The 21,210-nt window shown below is 39.1% G+C and overlaps 1 protein-coding gene across 1 annotated transcript in view; it reads left to right on the top strand.

Moving 5' to 3' along the window:
• Positions 1–589: 589 nt before the first annotated feature.
• ANKRD50 (ankyrin repeat domain containing 50) overlaps positions 590–21,210 on the top strand; it is a 41,337-nt gene continuing 20,716 nt past the window's right edge. Inside the window, exons 1-2 of the mRNA XM_026122455.2 lie at positions 590–863; positions 1,937–3,215. Of these exons, the coding sequence (XP_025978240.2) occupies positions 2,737–3,215 (479 nt within the window). The 5' untranslated portion in view covers positions 590–863; positions 1,937–2,736. The remainder of the gene's footprint in view (positions 864–1,936; positions 3,216–21,210) is intronic.

Raw genomic sequence — 21,210 nt, 5'->3', positions numbered from 1 at the left:
AAAAATAAAAGCCCCAAATCACGGTAAGTATTTTGTGCAGCTGCACTTTCCCAGTCAGCGTGATGAAATTTTAGCTGAAGTGGGCCAACTCGGTGTAAAATGAGAAAAGGCAACGGAGTGGCAGGGGGGAACAAAAGGCTCTCCGGACTACGCTTGCTTAAAAACAAGACGGCGCTGAGCCTGACGTTGGAGAGACCTACTGCGCCGTTCCCGCCGCGCAGCGAGGAGCGGGGGCTCCGCAGCCCACTATCCCCTAACGGATCTCAACGGTCACTGGCGGGGGGGGGGGGGGGGGAACTCTCGGGGGCCGCTGGGAGGCGCCCGCGCAGCGCTGGGGCGCGAAGCCTCCACGGCGGCAGCGGGACCCGCTCCTCGCCGCGGAGGGGGGTGGGGGGGGTCCAGCTTCCCTTCACCGAGCGGCGGCGGTGGGGGGGGCCAAGCCCCGGCGGCGCGGCGACGGGCAGGGGGCGGCAGAGGGCGGCGGGCGGCGCGCGCCATGTCCCTCCGCCCGGGACTACTTCCCCCGCCAGATGCTGGCGGCATCCGCGCCTCGCCCCGCCCCGCCCCCCCAACGGTCGCACGCGCTGGGAGGGGCGGAGCGTCGGCGGGGGCGGGGCCGGGCCGGGCGGAGCGGGTCAAGGAGGAGCCGAGGAGAGTAGCGAGCGGGCTGAGGTGGTCGCGGACCCCAGGGTGTCCGCGGGCCTGGCACGGCGGCGCCCGGGGCGGCGGCGGCGGCGCCCGGGCGGGAGGGGGCGGGAGCCCGGGGGCCGAGAGGAAGAGGAGGGGCGCGCCGGCGGCTGCCGCTGCCGCGACGGGGAGAGCCCGGAGCAGCAGCAGCAGCTGCCGCCGGGCCGACGGCGGAGGTGAGCGAGCAGCGGCGGGGAGGCCCCTCGCCCAGCTGCCGCGGCGGGGTGGGGGGCGGCGCGAGCGGGCGGCCGTTGGGGCAGTTGGCGGCCGTTGGGGCAGTTGGCGGCGCGCGGCCGTTGCGGCGCGGGCGGGGCGGGCTGTACCTGCCGCCCCGCGCGCCGCCTGAGGTGGGCAGCGGAGTGACACCCGGGCGGCGGGTGGGGGGCGCCGGACTAGCAGCGGGGTGCAGCGCCGCGGGGCCCGGCCGCCTCGCCCGGGGCGGGGGTGCCGGGGCCGGGATCTTTGTGTGGAGCCGGGTGTGTGCGCGCTGGGGGAGGGGAGCGAGGGACAGGGCGTGTGTGCTCAGCGCCGTGGATATAAGGGGTAGATGAAGGGCTGGGGGGGGGGGGGGGGAGCTTCCCAGCTGCTCGCGGTGACGATCGGGCTGTGAGACTCTTGCTGAAGTCACTTTTGAGCCGTGTGTGTGTGTGTCTCGGCTGAAAGAAACTGTAGTAGGGGATTAAAGCGAAGCCCAGGATAAAGGGTTTTGTTTTGGGGGAGGAGGTGTCGAAACGGAACTCAGCGGGTGACAAGCACACCGGCAGTGCGTGAGGTGTCGGCAGCTGGGTGGGTGTCTTAAACTCTCGAGTCTGCTGTGTGTCCTAATGCATACGAGTCGTGAACAAAGAAGTGTGCAAAGAGCTGTAGGCAGCCCTCGCATGTAAAATAAACTTCCAAAAAAATGAAGCTAGCAGTAGAAAAATTGAGTGAAGAGAGATTTGTTCGAGGGAATATCTCTAAGATAATGGGATATATTCAGTTCTTGTCTAGGGAGAATGCAAGGCTTGTACCCTCTGTGGTTTTGAGGCCACTTTCATATCTGTTTATTGTTTTTTGTTATGTTTTTAATATGTGGCTAATGGTAGCTTATACCAGAACTCTTAAAAAATGTTTAAGATTACTTTTCTCTATAGTATGAAACCAAATTAATGAATAAGAGCCCTTGACTTTATTCTTTGTTGTCTACATTAGCAAATGACTGAACTATGACTTGCATGTAGGGTTAAAAGTGCTGTCTTCTTTATTTCAGAGCTCTAGGGGAAGATGTTGTCTCTTCTGACATCTTGCGATTAAGATACCTGAGAACAGGTTCAGTAAGAATCCAGGTTCCTGAAGAAGATGGTTATGAATGTATTGAAATAAGAAGTTGTAAACATTTTTTTTTCCCTGTCATCTATACCACTTAAGAAACCATAATCTGAAGCACTTCCTGGGCACTTGCCCAGATGAATGAAATCTGCAAAGCACACTGTTGAAATTGACCATTTCTTAGTAAGTGGTACATATCCACGTTTGTGATACATATATAATTCTCCTGAAGAAAAATCACTTTCTCTATAAAATTCTCAGAAGGAACACTTTATTGTGGACAGCTTTTTCTGGATTTATATCCAGAGAGATTAATGCCTATAGTTGAAAGGCATTTAGTGTACACTGAAAAAAGTTGGCTTTCCCTCAGTTTTTCCAGATGTACTGTCTCCCCTGTATACTGGGAACACACACAACTGCATAAGCTACGGATGTAGTTATGGAGCTGTATGAACTTTTGAGCTGTGTGAGAAGTATTATTGAGCGTTGGTATCAGACACTGCTTCATGATGTCAGCTGAACTGTGATGTGTAATGCTAATCATAATAAAGCATCCAAATGGAGTGACGCCCACCCTGCGAAAAGGCTGATAAGTTTTATGAGAAAGGTTAACATTACCTTACTCTTTGGCAAGTTCTGTGCAGAAGACTTTCTGTGCAAGATGAATCTGTATTTCTATTCTTCAGGATGTTGAAGGTGCATTGCTACTTATGACAAATCCAAGAGAAGAAGCTTTATAAAATGGCTCAAACCAGCTTGCTGCAAGGAAAGCAGTTTTACTGTAGGGAGTGGGTTTTCCACAAGCTTCAGCACTGCCTCCAGGAGAAAGCTAACTGCAGCAGTAGTGCTGCCAACAAACCATCTCTTGTAGCAAATTCTGGGAATAATACTGGTGGTGTCTCTGGGAAAGGAGCTGCCTGGGGTGTATTGTTGGTAGGAGGGCCTGGTAGTGGGAAGACAGCCCTCTGTACTGAGTTACTGTGGCCAAGCTCGCCTGCAAACCTACAAAGAGGCTTACATCGTCAAGCTCTAGCCTTCCATTTCTGCAGGGCCCAAGACTCTGACACGCTGTGTGTTGGAGGGTTTATTAGAGGTTTAGTTACACAAATCTGCCGCAGTGGACTGATCCAGGGATATGAGGACAAACTAAGAGATCCTGCTATTCAAAGTCTCTTGCAACCTGGGGAATGTGAGAGGAACCCGGCTGAAGCATTTAAAAGGTAAAAAATAAACCTAACCAAAATAAAACCCAAACAAAAAAGGCTGGCTTCTATTTAGGCTCTTCCTTCCAAAGAGTCTACAATACACACAGTTTAAAATATGCTTGTCTTACAGAATCATGGCTTGTTATCTCTATGGATCGCTCTCTGAGCTTGTAGACCAACCATGGAAAAACCTAACACTGTCCTCACAGCTGACATAAATAAATATTTACTTTTTAAAACAATTTAATACTAATAGTGAATTTTTTTATATCCATGTAGTAATATCCTCAGTTGTACCTGCATTTTGGAAAGAGTTTAAAGTAACAGACTTCAGAGTGGAAGGTATCTAGTCAGTGGCCTTCAGCTGTGATAGAAGTAGGGCAGTTTTCCTTCAGAGACCTGAAATGGACCTTTCGGGACCCTCACAAAAGCGTCCAATACTGGTTTCTATCAAACAGGAAACTGGACTAATGGTTCTCTGGGTCTGATCCAGCACATCAGTTTTATGCTTGTCCAAAAATATGTGGTAAAGTAACTCTTCATTAACCCCTTATGTTGCTTCTTGCAAATATGTATAGATTATGCTAATAATGTACTTAAAAATATAAAAATACTAAAAATCCACTATTTATGGGCACTCTGAAGTATTCAGTGAATCAGAGGTTTATGAAGAGGGCTATTTTTCCTCCTCCTCCTCTCTTCCCCCCCCCCCCAATGATACTGAGTATGTGTGTAAGAGTGTATATACAAAGGTCACTTAGCAGAATCTGCCTTCCTGAGCACAGCATTCATAAGTGCTCATCTGTCAGAAGCTTATTCTTCTGTGTCACAGTGAAGGAAGATTCAGAAAGCACAAGGCTTGTCTTTAGCAATAGAGCTTCAACTGATTGTGTTGCTAATATGAAGTTTTGCTTGGGTGTTAGTTAAACCAAGGTTCTCTGTTGCACAGTACCTTAACTTTTTGTGGTGCCTGAAGGTTTAATGGACTATGTCTGTGGTATAAAAAGTCCTGTCAGTTTTTCTTTTTTTCCTCTTCTGACTACCAAGGTAGAGGCTTGGTAAACAAGCACTGAGATTGAACTGTAGTGCTTGGTCGTATTGACAAGGGGGTGTAAAAGAACCTTACAGTTCTGATGACTGTTTTGTTCTTGCCTGGTGAACAAACAGGATGCAAGTCTACCATTGTTCTCAATATAGTGTCTTTAAAACACCACAAATAGACTAAACCAAGACTAATCCTGGATTTTTTTTGTTTGTTTGTTGTTAAATGAAGACGCAACTTCTAGCAGCTATTAAGGACCTAATTTGAGATGTCTTAAGCCCTGTCAACTTCTAATGACTGAAAACAGGGTGAAATTGTCTATAAATAGAATACCAGACTAGCTATCTAGCTTTAGGCAGACTTTTAAAAGCATGGAAGAGGATTAATCTAATGAATAAAAGCCCATTTATGTTTAAAAGTCTGTTACAAAGAAATCTTACTAATTATTATGGCCAAGTTCTCTCTAAGAGCTTGAATTCTGGCTCTGCTGTAAACATGATTGCCTTGTTCCAAAGAACAGGAGTAAGGTGTATGGCTTCAGATGAAATGCACTACAGACATATAGAAGATGACTGTAAATCAGCTTTCTAGATGAGATTATTTTTATGAATATATTAATGATTGGCTCTTGTAGTATTTAGTTTCTTGTACAAGGTTCATGGGTTTTTACTGGAAAAATAACAGGTGTCAAAACATTTGGCATTAGTCTTTCTGTACTCAGATTTTGCAGCAGTGATTGTGAGCTTCTACTGTTACACTGAAAATACTTAGACTTTAGTTCAACAGCTTCAGTCAAGGAGAATTTGACAGTTTTCTAAGGTGAATCCTGTGATTCCCTTGCTGCCCACCTACCCTGATCTGTTTTTGAAAGCAGCTGTTGTAGCTAGCCTTCATCCTCATGTTTCAGGTTTAAGGAAGATGAGGTGCTAGAGACAAGGCACTGTACTGGGAATATAGGTTTTCAGCACTGTGTGTATCAGGAGATGGCTGTTGACAGCAGTACCATGAGCTTGTTCTGCTGCCTGTATGATACAGTCGCTGTTCTACAGATATGAGGAGCTTAACTACCCCCGCCCCCAAATACCTTAATCATTTGTTAATGTAATTTTGTTAAAAAATGAAGCATAGAAAAAATATTTATCAAAAATACAACCGAAGTGTTTTTCTTGTTTCGTAAGACTCATCACTAAGCCCTATAGTATTCTAGTCTGGTGTATTTATATATACATTCTGTTAAATGCAAGCTGTTGTAATGTGAAATGAGTTCTAGGAAGACATAACAGTCAGTTGATTGTCTTTCATATTTTGTAAAGACACTGAAACGGCATAGAATTCTCCTCTCAATGCTCCATTCATGTTACCTTATTTTAAATTTCTTTGTTCAATAGATGAGTGTCTTTCTTTAAAGACGCTGTCACAAATTCTTGCTCTGCTTTGCACGGCTGCTCCAGGCTGAGCTACATATTCATGGCCTAAAATGGAAAGACTTCTCTTTATAAGTACTAAACAAGATTACTCTATTCTATTTTTGTGCCAATTGTCCTAGAAATAGTAAGAAAGAAACTTTTAGATACCTTGTAATGTGCTAGTTTATGAGGAGTGTCACGTTCATTGGTCAAAGCAGTGTATCTTTTTATGAAGAGGATGTTCTTCAGGTTTTTCAGAGTCTTGGTGTTCATAGTGATACATAAGCAAATAATTATCCAGAGAGTTAAGACTTTTCTCCTCCTATTTGAATGCCTTCTCTTCAAAAATTTCTCATGTATTTATAATATTAAACTGCCTTAATCATTTTAGGGACAGGTCTATAGATTCTATAGATTTGAGGAGCTGGATGGGCTGTTACATACAAATGTATTTAGCAAGCATTTGTTGCTGTACTGACAGCAGAGAAAAGGAGTTGCTACTCATGGCAGCACTTCTGATGTGCTTTTTTCCAGACATGCAGTTCTGAAGCAGAGAGCAGTCTTAATCATAAGGGAGAATTCTGAAGCTCAAGTCTGAGCTTTAAGTAAAAGCAAAACAGAAAGTACAAAAGAAGCAGCAAAGAATATTTCTGATTCCAGAAGTACAGAGAAATGTGCTACACTGAAATGAATTTAATTAACAAAAATCTACTGTGTTATTCTTATCTATTTAGATAGAAAAAGCAGAACCAGAATAACCCAATTTCTGCCATATCACCTTCAGTGTTGTGGATGGGAGTTGTTTTCAGTTTTGTCGCAGCATGTTTATACTTCTAGTGACTGGTACAAATACAGGTAGATACCAATTATGCAAGGAAGAAGAGGAATTCTGATAAAGCAAAACCATGGATAATACAGAAATTCATGTAAACTAAGCTGTAATAAGACATTCACCTTTACGACTTCTGTTTATGCTTTACAGAAAAAGGAGATAACTTTTGCTTAAGACAGTAGGGAGTGGGGGAAGACACACTTCTCCCATGTGTTGTGCTACAATTAGGATTAGTGGAGGAGGGCAGAGCTTGATTAATTCACAGGCTGGAGAGTGGACTGCATTAGAAGTGTAGAACTAGTTTTCATTGCATGGTTGATTTCTTTTGCAGCTATAGCTCTGAGTTTGAAAGACATCCGCTGCCAGAGTTTGAGTCAGTTTCAGAGAATTTAGAACAGCTGTCTCCTAAATAACAGAGTGTGGTTAAGGTTGTACTAAACTCACTCTTAGTATGCGTTGGTCTAGTACAAAATTTGAGTTTTGTATCATGTTTTCTTCTGGATGTCTTTGCAATAAATTTAAAATCTCATGAGATTTCGCACATACTTGTTTCTCACAATCTGTATTTGGGGTCAGTTACGTTCAAGTGCTTTTTTGCTTGTGTAGTGACCCAAAACTTTAGTAATAGAATATACCTATACAGTTATTTTAATGTATGGTGGCCTGTTCTAAGATTTATACTGGCAAAAAGGAATCTGCAAGTAATGCCTCATCAGTATGATCAGTAGCTCCACCCAAGGAAAAAGCGCAAAAAAAGAAAAAAGCTGCTGAACACATTTGTGATTGTGTAAGAACTTAGTAGACGTTTTCTTGAATTGATGTTACATCTTCATTACCAAAAATCAATATAGCAGAAGCCTTGCCACAGAACGGAATTGTCCTTTTTCAGGAAAGACACAAATATTTATTTCTTCTTCAATGCAGGCCAGGGGTAAACCTGGTATCATGGCTTCTTTTTAAGATTTCTGGATAAGCCCAGCTTTTCTTTTCCCCTCTATTTTTAGCTCCTGATCTGAGCTACTCATTTTTAAAAAGAAAAACCCCAGGCAGCTAGCTAAAAAGGGTGCCTAAGTGAAAAGATGCATCCACACCAAAACTTTAAAATAATGACAATAAAGAAACATTGGAGATTGCAGCTTCCTTCCATGTTGCATGAACACACACTAGTGCTCTGCAAAGCTGTCTGCTTAGTAGCTCTGGTATAGTTACTATGCATTTGAGTACACAAGAAATGTGCGTTCTAATAGAACATGACCAATAATGTTAAGTAATAGAAAGCAAAGCAGTTTTGTAGTTGTGTAGAGTATACAACAATCTGTAGACTTGATTGTAAAATGTGTGAGGTCACCTAAGGTTTATGCTGACTGCAAGTATGAAGCAGGTGTTTATACTGATTAGAGTTGAAAGCCTTCTTTGAGTCATTGGTTTGGACACCATGAAAGTACAAGAAGTTTTGTGCCAATAGATGCTATGTTTATAAAGTTATTTTTACTTTTTGGGGGAGAATTTTGCAGTTAGTATATAAAATTTCACAGGATTGAGCCTCTGATGTTTCATGGTTGGCAATATAATTGAAATTTTCTTATGAACAGCAGAACTCTGAGTAAAAAACCTGGGATTGTGAATCCATGCTAACAGGCATTTTATCCCCCCACCCTTGCTGTACAGGCTTTCCATGCTAGTTAATTTTTTTTCTTCTTCCTCCTTCCTTCCTTCCCCCTAGGGCTGGTGTATCATCAGAAAGTTGCAAATTGCAGATGTTTGGGTGAGATTTTACCTTTGTGTAAATGATAAGGGGAAAAAGTTTTATTTCAAGTTCCAGTTTGCTTGTTTGACAGTATAGAAAAACACAAGTTTGTTCAGCAAATGTTCTGTGATAGTTGTCCAGGGACTTTAAATCTGCAGTACTGAAATGCCCTTTTTCCTTGCCATGTATTAAGCATAAATGACAGAAAGGATTTAGAAAATTGGTTGTATATGATAACTAATCAGATGAAGTGTGAAGAAGCTGTTCTTTCTTGAACTCCTTGTATGTTCTTTGAAGTAAGTAGTATAATTAAAATTATTGTGGATTGTGTAGACTTTATTGAGCAGTTGATTACTGAGCTTTTCAGTGTTAGGAGTAGCTTGCTGTTAACTGCGTAGTGTTTGTTGGAGTATATCTGGAAAGGGAATGGCCAGTTCCTCTGCAGTTGCTTTCATTTCTATTTTTATTTTCTTTTTATTTATTTATTTACCATTTACTTTCGTACTGTCATTAGCTAATAGGAAGATTCACCTCCACTTTAATGGCTGAGGCAAGAGACTAGAGTTTCTCGGCTTTCATGAAAGCAGGAGGGGTTAGTCTTTGATACTTTACCCTACAAACTTCAAGTTGTCCTCACTAGTGAATTAACCATAGAGCGTGCCTCTGCTGCTGTTAGCACCTGGCAGAAGCATGAAAAGGACATAATTTCTGATAGTTTTATAGGCACCCAAAAATCTGTGACAGCTGTGAAAATAGTAATATTAACTTTACTCGAGTTGAGGTGGCAGCATGTGGTATTCAGGCTATACATCTGTCTTTATTTTCCTTTTTTTCTTTGCTTCCTTTCTTTTTATGAAATACATTTAGTAAAAGACCCTTTTTACCATGAGCTTATGAGGGGTTGAATTGGAAGATATGCTGAGGGTAATGCATTGGAGAAAATTACAGATACCTGAGCTCAGACTACTGCAAACTGGAAAACTGCTGGGCTTTCTACCAATTTATTCTGTAAGACATTAGTAATTCAGTATTAATCTTTTCTAGAAAAGACATACCTTGACTTTTCACACCCAAGTCTCAGACTGTGTGGAAGTAATCTGCATCTTTCTGTCCAGTCTCCTGCTTCCTTCTGGAAAGGACTGCTACACAGCCCTTCCCTCTGCAGCTCTAGTACAATTTTGATAGCTGTAGATTTGGAGCAGTTAGAAGGGGATACAGAACGTGGATCTTGTCACACACTCTCATTTCATAGAGCTGTAAATGGTAGAAGTAAAGCCAAGGACTAACTATATCCTGTTTCATGGGAAGAAAGATCTGAATGCAAAATAAATGCATTTACAAGACCCTTTAAAGAAAAAAAGGTATTAAACTTCACAGCATGTTTATTCATTTACCACATGTAAAATTTGAATATGTGAGTGACTTATCTCTACCTAGAGAGAAGGTGTTGTAGCAGACCTCAGAAAGTTATCAAGTCCATCTCCTTGCCACAGATAGAAGCAAGTAAGTCTGTTTTTGAGAAATGCTTGGTTATCTGCTGTTACAGTTCACAACCCTTATTGTCAGAAAAATTTCCATACAACTCGAATTTTTCTTGCTGTAACCTAGGCTTGTTACTACTTACAGTGTTCTCCAGGAACATGGAGAACAGATTATTTCTTTCCTCTTTAGGACAGCCTTTTAGGCATTTGAATACTGTTATATTCTTTTTTGTCTCTTCTTTAAGCTAAATAATTCCAACTTGTTAGTATTTCATCAGAGGTTACACCTAAGAACATGACATAAAAAACTCCCATAGCTAAATTAGATTTCCTCTAGCCAGAGGGAAATTTTATTAGCAACATTTTAGATGTGTAAATATTTAACATTCTGTACCTGTACTTTCCCAGAATTTTGTCTATTCCTACTTCTTTCACTTATGCTTGACCAGAATTGAGAAGCTAGGTGTAGCCCAGAGGAGCTTGACCTGGTGCAAGATTGAATTCTGCTTGTAATAGTAGTCATAACCATTTCCAGTGAAAAGCAAGCTCAGAGGCGAGAAGCCTTGTGTCTGGTAGGTGCCTTTTTGTTGACATCAGGCGACTGATGCGTTTCCATGAGTTGTTCAAGATTTTGTCACCTAGAGCCTGCCAGAGAAAGTGCAAGCAAGGTTCTAGCAAGGGAGGATTCTACTTTATTTCAGCTTTCCAAGAGACAGTTGAAGGAAAATTGTGAATTTGGACAAAGTTTCTCTTGAAATTGTACTACCATGCCTCATTAAACTAGAGGAAACGGAAGAATGTGCCACTCTTCTCCCTAAAGAATTGGAAGGAGAATTAGATTTGATTGCTGCTCCAAGGACTGTAGAGAGATTATTTTCAATGCAAGGTGGTAAAAGTTATACAAATGGGATGGAAAAATCCTTTTTCTGAGGACTGCTTGCTCTCCTTGCATTGGCTTTTACCGATTGCAGATAATCGGTGAGTTTTCATAGAAGATACTTATTCCCGTACTGTCCTCTACAGTGTTTTAGAAAGCTGATTTCTGCCTTACGTTTAAGCACTTTTGAACTTTTCTCTTAGATTTGCATAGTGACATGGCAATATTTAGTTTCTCTGGAAGAGTAAATTGGTTGCTGTACAGAAGCACTGCATGCAGTTATTTCCAGAAAGCATCACTATTGCATCCTCCTCCTTCATGTATTAAAAAAAAGGAAGAGTTCTAGGCCCTAAATGCTACAAAAAGGTTCAAGGCTAGGAGTTTCCTGCTTGAGAATTAAATACAAGAAGATAGCTGAAGTTGCCTTCTAAATCCTATCCCTCTTGGGGGTGTACAGCACCCGTTTAAAAAGTTTATTCTTGGTGGTCTTTCACATATAATGTTCTGCAAGTCTCATTTTGAAATTCCACTTGAAGGTGGAGGTTGGAAAGCCAGGCTCTCAATTCTGTGTGATTTAAGGGTAGATTCATGAAAGCCTTAAGTGTCTCTCTGCTTTTTGGAAAACTTTAAGACCATCAAACATAGGCATTGCAAAACTTAAGAAGCACATGCTCCTTTTTATCCTGCCAGTATTACATACTCAACCATAATAGTAGAATTATAATTTGCTTTGAATATCTCATTTCTGGTGAAGAAACTTTGTGCCAAAAATACCTACCTTCAACGAGTGGCTGAGGTACTTTTTAATTAAAAAAGGTTTACAAAAACAGCGTAATTCCTATGGATTTCATCAGAAAAACTGGACTGTTATTTTACCTCTAGCTCCCTGTTAGATCAATATTCATACAGTGGAAGCTTAAACTTCATGATTGTGTAGTGAGAGACATAAAATATTAAAAATAACGGCCTTCACAGCAGAAAGTCTTTTACCACTCTTTGTAGGAAACAGCCAGATGTAAGCTGATATCTGCAAGATCGAAAGATCTTTTGATATCTGATGAAGAAAAATGGTGAACAAGACAGTCTGTAAGAAAGAAATAAGGAACAGTACAGAAAGAAATCTATTGCGCCGAACTTTGATACTGTCTCCTGTGTGGTGGTACACTTTGAAGCTGTAAACAACTACAGCGTAATAATGCTAAATGAGTAGTAAAATACTCCTTGTCTTAAATTTAACTTACTAGTTACAACAGTTCAAGTAATTATGAATACACTTTCTATGCTGCCTTTCACTTTTGTGTGGTATGAGTCAGTTGTTAATTTATAAGTATTTATATTTTTACCTTATTTACATTACAAAGATTTCCAGTAAATATAATATTTGTTTACATTTTAGCTATTCAGTAACATAATTTATTTTAAACTCAAATATGATAGAGGTAGGACACAGACTGAAAATGATACCAATTCATGGGTGAGGAAAGAAACAATATTTTGATAAGAACAAGCCCAAGAGCTTGTGAAGAATCTGCCAACTCAGCCTGCATTTCCAGCTCAGTGAAACTGAAGTTCTGAAAGATAAATTACTATTTCATAAACTCAGTCTTTTGAGAGCATCTTGACTCTGGTGTAGCATCTATTGCTTAGAGTGCACGTATAACTGCTGGGTTTCTTAGAAAATGCTGTGTTCTTGTGCTCTCATTTTCAGACTGTTAGAAAGTTAAGCATTGCCTGAAGCTTAAGTACTTTGTGGCATGTTTCTCTTTAGGCTTTTCCCTTAAATCTTGGTGTTAACGGGTCACATAGCAACGGTTAGTGTTACTACAAGAGCAGGTTGTACGTTCTTTCATTGTATGGAAGCACAGTATACAGACTGAACATAATACCATTTAAGGTTTTAACCTTTTCAGTTTGAATTACCATAAGAAAGTTTGCCTAAGGCATTTTAATAATGACAACTTACATAGGCCTTTTTGTCTTCTACTTCTATAGGCATTAACATTTTGCCTTTAATTTATGTGGCTCAGTCTTAAACCTTGCAGGTTTTCCTGTAAGCTGTTTAGTTAGATGGACCTTGATAGCAATTCTCACTTGTTAATTATTTCCCTTCCCTCCTGTTTTCTATGCACATGTTCATAGCTTGTGCAAGGGTTTAAGTTCTTTTCTTCCTTTTTAATGAAAAAATGAAAAGGATTTGAAGGATTGTGAAGTAGAAAGGATTTAGTGTGTCTAATGTACTGGGAAAAGATAGTACTTAAATATTTCCTTCTGAAAGTGTTAGTGAAGCAATGCATTGAAGAGGGTTCAGTTACTTCCTTTACAGGATAGTGTGTATAATACCCTGGGAATGGTGAGAAACCTTCCATACTTTATCTAGGAGCAGGTGTGTTTTAAATAGTTAATGCAGAAGCATCTCATGATTGAAGAATTACTGCTCAAAAAGAAATACATAGATAAAAAGATTTTGATCTTGGTGAAATAACTATTGGCTTATGTATAAGGTGTTGAAAGGTATTGTAGAGAAAGTGTTGAAAAGAGTGTAGGTTGGTGGGTTCCAGGTATATTTGAATGACATAAAATGTGGAGGGATAGCATGAAAGAAGTGCTGAAAATGAGATCAAGTAAAGAAAGCAAACGGTGAAGTTTACATAACTGCTGGAGTGAATGGGGCAAATCAGAGTCCTCTGTGCTGCATGTTTGCAGATGCCTCCACACAAAGCAAGGACCAAAATTTCTTTGTCATTGATCGAGGGTAATTGCACTTTTTGGCTTGGTTTTGGGTGCCATCATTTGAATTGAGAAGAGTGGGAGGAAGAGTGGAAATGAAGGCTCATGCATGAGTGGACTTACAGGCCAGGGGACATCATGATGTCTCTTCCTTATTGTTTCTTTCCCCCCCCCCCTTTTTTTGGGGGGGGGGGGGGCACTTACTAATAAGAGTTGGCAATAGTGGTGCCTATATAGAACAGCAGAGGTATCTTGGTAGATGAGAGAGATTAAGAGGAAAGAGGAATGGCAGCACATTAGTTAAGGTTATTTGAAGAATCAGGAAGTTGTCCTGGAAGGAGCAAAACTATTCAGGACCCCTGGCTAGATTCAGAAAATAACAGCAGCATAGAGATGGCAGTTAGGAGCGGGTATGAATGAACCTCATGAGAAAAACTGGAAAGACAGGGAATATAACATGATTTCTGTCTTAAAGCAGTTAAATAACACATCTTGCGGTTTAATTATATTAACTTCCTGCAGTGACGGTGAACAAGATGTAAATCACTAAGCTGTTTGTCCTTTTCTGTACATTTTCATGAAGAAGAGTCCCACAAGACATTGGAAGAAAGCTGTATTCTGTAGGTAAAAATGTAGCTGACATGCTGTAAGAGAAATTTTGTTTCTTGTATTATTGTAAATTACCTCAAATTAAGAAAGCAGTAATGCCTCCTTGCCTTCTGTACCAGTTGGAAACTTAAGTAACTGACAATGCAAAGAGCATAAGTAAGAACGTTATGAACTTTCTTTTTAAGTTGCTTTAGAGTTGCACTGGTGTAAATGATGTACACCCACATACTAGTTTCAACTAGGAGAGGCATTTGGATAAACTTTATAAACTTTTAATGTATTTCATTGCCAACTGTATGCATTAGTTTGATTTCAGTTGCTTCATTTTATATTGGTTAGTGCTGCCACTTTGCTTCAGCTTCTCTCCCCTTACTCTCTCCTTTTTTGGAGGGGAGGGGAAGATACTTTGCAGAAGATTTGCAGCAGGTACTGGACATTCCTATTAAGTTAGATTTTATAACATCAGCTACATTTTTTTTTTCTTAGTACCTCCTTCTCTTTTAAATTATTGTGAGGTTGCTATCCACAGTAAGTTTTTCCTGGTTAAGGAGGATATATAATCGAACAACAGGAGATTTACTGCTAAATTAAGAGAAACTATATCTGACAAACACAACAGTAACAAAATAACCCTCACAAAATACCCCGAAATCTCCACCCCCAATCCTTCAAAGTAATTAATATGTACCCAGAGTGATGCAAGAGGGACATATACTTTGGATGCTCTTTTGTGGAGTATGGAGGAAGAATGCTAAATGGGACACATGAAAGCTGTTCGATCTGCTGCCTTATCAACTAAGACAGCGCAATTAAAAGTTAGGACAGTCCTTTTTACTTGAGGAAAAGAAGATGGAAAAAGATGCACAATAACGCAAACATAGCAGGAGAGCTATCTTTAGTGCATGACAAATATCATAAAATCTTAACAGCTTTTTTATGGTATTTTTGCAGAGGATTTTCTGAAAACAAGGGTGGACAGTGTAATCCTCTAATTAGTAAAACAGTTGAAGTGTGGGATGTTTTATGATGGAGTACAAGAAATTAGAAAGGCAGATGTGACAATGTGACTAGGAAATGACCAGAATTTCAAAATTTTTATTGTTGTTTAACCTGTTTCCTCCAGGTAGGCAACTCAAGAACTGTGTGTTACAAAGAAACGGCCTACCTATATTGCTACCACAACTCTCCTCTGTGTTTCCCAATCAGTAATGTAATTTTTTTTCTTTTGAAATCAAATGCATAGGAAAAATCTAATTTGGGGATTGCTGAAGTTACTGCAGTAATAACTGTTACTCTGGCTGCTTTTATATGATCTGCATTATGCTACTGTGTTTTTTTAAACAGTCATGGAATAACGGAAAATATGCCTGGCTGAACAGTAAACTAGACTATAGCCTGACAAAAGCCACGCAACTGACTATATTCAGTGCAGTTTTCTAGCAGTCTCGTCTGTGTTTTTTTGTGGCTAGTGTTTCTCTCAGGTCAACAAATACAATTGTATACATGGAAAGCAGTATCTGTTATTTCATTTTTGTTTATGCTCTGCATGAATGCAGACACAAGTAGGAATTAGTCTGTCTTCCAAAACATGGAATAGTACCATCAACTTAAAATGCTTATAAAACTTCAGGAATTTGTATTCAGTTATACATTAATGTGTTCAGATAATACTACTCATAGAAGAAGCTATATTTGATTAGGAAGTAAAGATTGACTTCTATATGGCTAAGGAACTAGCTAATTAATAAGAAAAATAAAAAGATCATATATTTCATTTTGCAGTACCTTTGATTTCATAAATGATTTAAAACTTCCTTTGCATTTTTAATATATCCTGTTGTGTATCTGGAGTTGTTCATTTTTTTATTATGGTACCCCACTCCTACATGTTGCATTTCAACCACATACTTCCGAATATTTTCAGAGTAGGTTATTATCCTAACTTTACACATATAGAAAATAAGGTGCAGTCTAGGCAGTTCTGTCATTTCAACTGATAATATTTTTCAGTGAGTCTGAATTGATGCTTTCATCTCATGCATTTGATGTAAGGTGAACTTTCTTTGATACTTTTTCTTTAGAAAGATACTAAGTTGTGGAAACAAACAGTGAGAAGTTAAATGATGCTTAATACAAAAAGAAGGGGAAGGGGAAGAGCAGTGATTTTGACCGTTTAACAACACATGGCTTTTAACCAATACATGTCAGAGGACAATTCCCAGGGGTAAATATAAATAATAGCAACTTAAATAAGGGCTTAAAACCTGTGGGTGGTGGAGGAGAGGAGATAGGGTGTATATTCATATAAGGTCATAGGAGGGACAGAGAAAGATAAGTGAGGCAGTTAATCAAATGCTTTAGGTGTCTTTATACTAATGGGGAAAAAGTATGGGATAGAAACAAGCAGAACTGGAAATCTTAGTATACAGTCAGGATTGATTTAAATGCTGTAAAAGACATGTCAGAATAACCTGTATAACTGGTATGTTACAAAAATGTAGCTTGTTAGGAATGAAAGATAGGAAAAGCAAGGAGAAGTTGCTTTGTATATCACACTTGCATCTAGTTCTAGAATGTGAAGATGTTACAGCTGCTGAAAATCTCTGAATAAAAGATGTACGCTACTGATGGTGGTAGTGTTGCAACTGTAGTACCTACTTAAAAGTCTGCTGATAAAAGTCGTATCTTTTATTGACTATAAATAAAGATGCCTACCAACTACACTACTGGACCATCTTGTGTATCTAGAAGTCCATCTGCTTTGTCAAAGTATAGTAGTTGGTCTACTAAGAGATATTGCCATACCTATAAACCATGTCTTGCCTAAAATATGGATCAGACCAGCAGGATCATGTAAATTAAGCTTTTTCAAAGAGATCTAGTGGAATTATCCAAAGCATAGGACTTGGACAGCAGTGTCTGTGTAGCTGAAACTTTTGTAATGGCATAACAAACAGGAGATTGACTACAGTTGAGAAAGCAGGATATAAACACAGATCTGCTACTGACCATATGTTTAATGCAAGAGGAAAAAATAACTAGAGGAAAGACTTTTAAATGTGATTCTTACAGATTGAAAGGAATTAGCTGAGAAAACAAAAGGCAACTTTTAGTGAGACTGACTATGAAATGGTCTTAAATACACAATGTTTAAAAGGAAAGGAGAAAGAAGAGCAAATTAAAACCAGCAGACTTCATGAGGGTGGATATGAGTGACCTTGGATGATTTGTGAGTAAAATCTCATGGAGGCAAGTATAAAGGAAAAAAGGATTTAGTTGGAAAGAACACCAGAGTCTAAACAGAGTAGAAGAGAGGTATTAAATGTCCAGGTTAGTGAAATTGAACTCCTCATCATCTGTATGTTAAACACAAGAAAGAAGTCTACAGAAAGTAAGTAGATCAATTGCTAAATATGAATATAAAGGAGCAACATGAGCATGAGGGCAAAATCTGAAAGTTCAAGGCATTTTGTTTGACAATAAATAATTCTATTAAGGTGTTAGTAAAAAGAAGACACCATCCACCACATACTGGTCCATCGTTCAATGGAGGGGAAAAACTGACAACGCTGAGAAGGCTGAAAAGTTAAATGACTGTGGATCACCCTCTTTCAAAACAGTTGTTTTGCAACCAGACAGCTAACAATTAAAATGAGCAACAAAGTAAGATTACAGCCTAAAACAGGAAAAACATAGAATAGATTTGATGTTTTCCAATTGTTAGTGTATGAACTGTTACTAGTTTTCTTGAAATAGCTTCTGGATGGCAGGGAATTCAAAGACTTGAAAGAAAAGGATAGATATTTACTGTCTCGCTTTAAAACGGGAAGAAAAGGAGTTGGGGAATTATAGACATATCAATTTAAATAAAATCAGACAAACTTTACAAGCAGCTGGAAGAAACAGTTGAAAAACTGCTAACATGGCATGGTATGGCTTGTTTTTGACAAATCTAATCTGATTTATCTCTACTAGTGTAATAGTATTTGTGGATAAGGAAGAAGCAATAAATGTCATATTTTGACTTCAGAAAAGCTTTGATGATATTTACATGACATTTACGTAAACAGGCTATGTTCTGGGTAGAAATATATTTGGTTACATGTAAAATGAGTTAAGTAACTACCCAGAGAGTAATTATTGGTTCATTTTCAAACTGGCATGTCACATCAGATGGAGTTTCACAGAAGTCTGCCCTAGGTCTGTGTCTTTGCAGTGTTTTCCTTTATGATCTGGCTGACTAAATAGCGAGGAATGGTTATAAACTTTGGCCAGTATTGGCTTCCTTGTCATGACACTTTTGTGTCCGTGGTGAATAGGACAAGAAGTAACAGGCTTAAATTGCAGGAACACAGGTTAAGGTTAGACACGTGGGGGTAAGGGGAAAACTGTTTCTAAGGATAAGAATATTGAAGCACTAGAACAGATTGCTAGGGAGATAGAGTTGATCATTGACAGATTGATCATTGCATGTCTGAGGATGTGTTAGGCTAGTATCTCTCGGGAATGATGGGTGAATACCTCTTCTAGCTTTAAGCAGGAAAGTGGACTAGATGACTGCTCAATTATTAAAAACAGAGCTGAAAGAAAGAATAAATTACTATTTTGTATTACTGCATTCAGGAAAATGTTTGCATTATTTCCTGCACCCTCTTATTTTTTGTCATTGGTAGGGGATGCAGATTTTTGCATGTCACACTGAATAGTTAAACATACTGTTCTGGGCAGTCCACCTATTGCGCCAGAATATTTGTTCTTATGGTTTCTATTTTCTGTGTTTTCTGGTAAATCCATGAGTCTGTAAATCTATCAGCAATGTTTTATAAGCAGAAATCACCTATATATTCATGTGAGATGATAGGAGGTATCTAATCAGTACACAGGAGCCCAGCATGCTCTGCTTATATGTGACTGATGGTACTCAGAAGGTGATTCTGTGATAGACTCTACCTGTGTCAGACCTGACATCCTGGAGCTGGCTTTTGTGCTTTTCTTGTGGGACTACAAATCTGCTTTACAATTACAGATAAGATTCAGGTTACTACAAGACATTGCAAAATGAGGTACTGAATTTTACACAGCAAGACTTTTCTGCTGTGTCTAATCGATCACTTCTGGGAAGACCATAGCCTAAATTTACACACATGTCCTGTTCCTGGAGCTTTCCTAATAAGCAATTTTCAATTTAATTTTTGTTTTCTGCTTTCTACCTCATTCTTCATAAGACTAATTTCAGTTGGTTACAACTGCCAAAGCCAGTTCCTCTTTCTGTGCAGCCTCTGATTTTTCTGAAAAATCAATAATTTACTTCAAACACAGATGTATATTATACTATAGTCCACAAATGTATATAATCTCAGTATTGTACTTTGTGAGAAGGTCATAATCAGTTATAGATGCATGTCATCATGTTGAAAATTATGTAACAGCTACTCCAATAGGCTGATCAAAGCCATATGTATGTACACAGGTATGTATGCAGAATGAAACTGGACAATTTAACTTTCCCCATGCTTAGCAATATGTTCTGCGTTGCAAAATTCAAATGTAGAGATATTTTATGCTTCAAAACCATAGTATATTCAGAATACCACTGTTGATTAAGTGATACGTGTGTGTGTCTGTCTGTCTGTCTTTTTTGGCATATTATAACCTTTATGACCAGCTGGACAATGTTTACCCCTCTAATCATTAGTCAGAATGGATTAACGTCCAGGTAAATAGACTGTTGTTGTCAGTGATCCATAAGACATAAAAGCTCTGTTACAGGGCAAAGTAAAACTCACTAATCTGAAAACAGAACTGCAAGTAATCTGTTTTTTCAGTTCTGTAGGAATTCAGTTGCTGAAAGTGTTTTATTTGTGACCTATGTCCCGTATTCAGTTTGGAAAAAAAAGAAAGAAAAATTCAACTCTTAGCTTACCTATATATTTATTGAAGCTCCTAATGATCTTTAACAGATTTATCCTCACAGGCTTCATTCTTTTAAATGCAAATTAGAAACTATGAAGTGTACAGTCTTAATGGTTTATATCTGGTAACTGACCACTGGATTGTTATAATATACAAATAGATGTTCATTTATATGCGCATGAGACAGTGGGGAGCAAGGTGGGATATTTTGCTGTATGCTGTGATTTGTGATAATTTTATTAATATAGATGATAAAAAATAATCTAGAATTTTATACTTTGTCTTCTGCTCTTAAGCTTTGGATTTATAAATTTTAAAGCTTTTAAGCCTATTCCATGAGCAGTGGAACTAATAAAATGCTGTTGCATACAGATTTGTGCCCTATAGGCATCTTGTAACCTGGGCTCCCTGCTGTGCCTCCAGCTCTTCCTACCTGCTCTAGAGAGCCTTCTCCTTCCCTGCATGTCCCCGAGTTGTGGGCTAGGGAAGATGGAGCTTGTGCTACACCTGATTCAGAACTGGCTTAGGCAGGATCAGTTTTCTGTGTACTGTGATTAGGATTTTTGCTAGGTTTCTCTATGTAATGTTTAGACAAAATCCCACTTGTTTGTTGCTGGCAAAAATTGCTACTACAGGATGTAAATATAGGTGGCTTATTTACAGTTTCATTGACTGAATATATGCTTGATTTTCTGTACTTTTTGATACAAAATGAATAGAAATAAGCATCTTAAAAATTAAATAGTGAACTGCTGTGATACATCATGTTGTTATATGTCACTTGTAAGAAAGAACATGATTCTGTATGTTTTTCTGAAGGTTAAGACTACTGTTTAAAGAAATGTCTATTTTTGTCTTAGACTAGGTATTGTGTTACTTCTTTTATATACATATATATATAGAGAGAGTAACATCTTTCTTCCATTATCTTAATCTGCAAAAATTCTTTAAAGCAAATTTATGAATGACCAATTTTGCAGTAAATTCTATAGGGGATTCTGATCTCATAACAAGGACAGCACTATATACTGTCTTTCATGTAAGGTGATTTTTTAAATGAGGTTCTACTGGCAATTTTCTGCTAGTAGAACAATAAATACAGCTAAATTGCAGTGTACGCTTGACTGCTGGTACCAGTTAACCAGCTCCATCATGTTGTGAATAATCTTCCAAATCACCAAACCTATTCTTCCAAGGTGTTATGATTCAATTTCTTCAGCATATGTTTAAAATCCTTATGGAAATGCTTCTCTGGAGTTTGTGGGCATTATTTGTTATTCAGTGCCATCACCTACTGGGAGTATAGTTTCTGGTGACTCAGGATAGTCTTACATAGTATGACATTAATCTGAACATTGTTGTAAATAACACATATA

Source organism: Dromaius novaehollandiae, chromosome 4 (genome assembly GCF_036370855.1).
Source record: "Dromaius novaehollandiae isolate bDroNov1 chromosome 4, bDroNov1.hap1, whole genome shotgun sequence".
NCBI classification, from domain to species: Eukaryota; Metazoa; Chordata; class Aves; order Casuariiformes; family Dromaiidae; genus Dromaius; species Dromaius novaehollandiae.
Note: the sequence above shows the minus strand (reverse complement) of the source record. Positions and strands in the feature narration are given on the sequence as shown.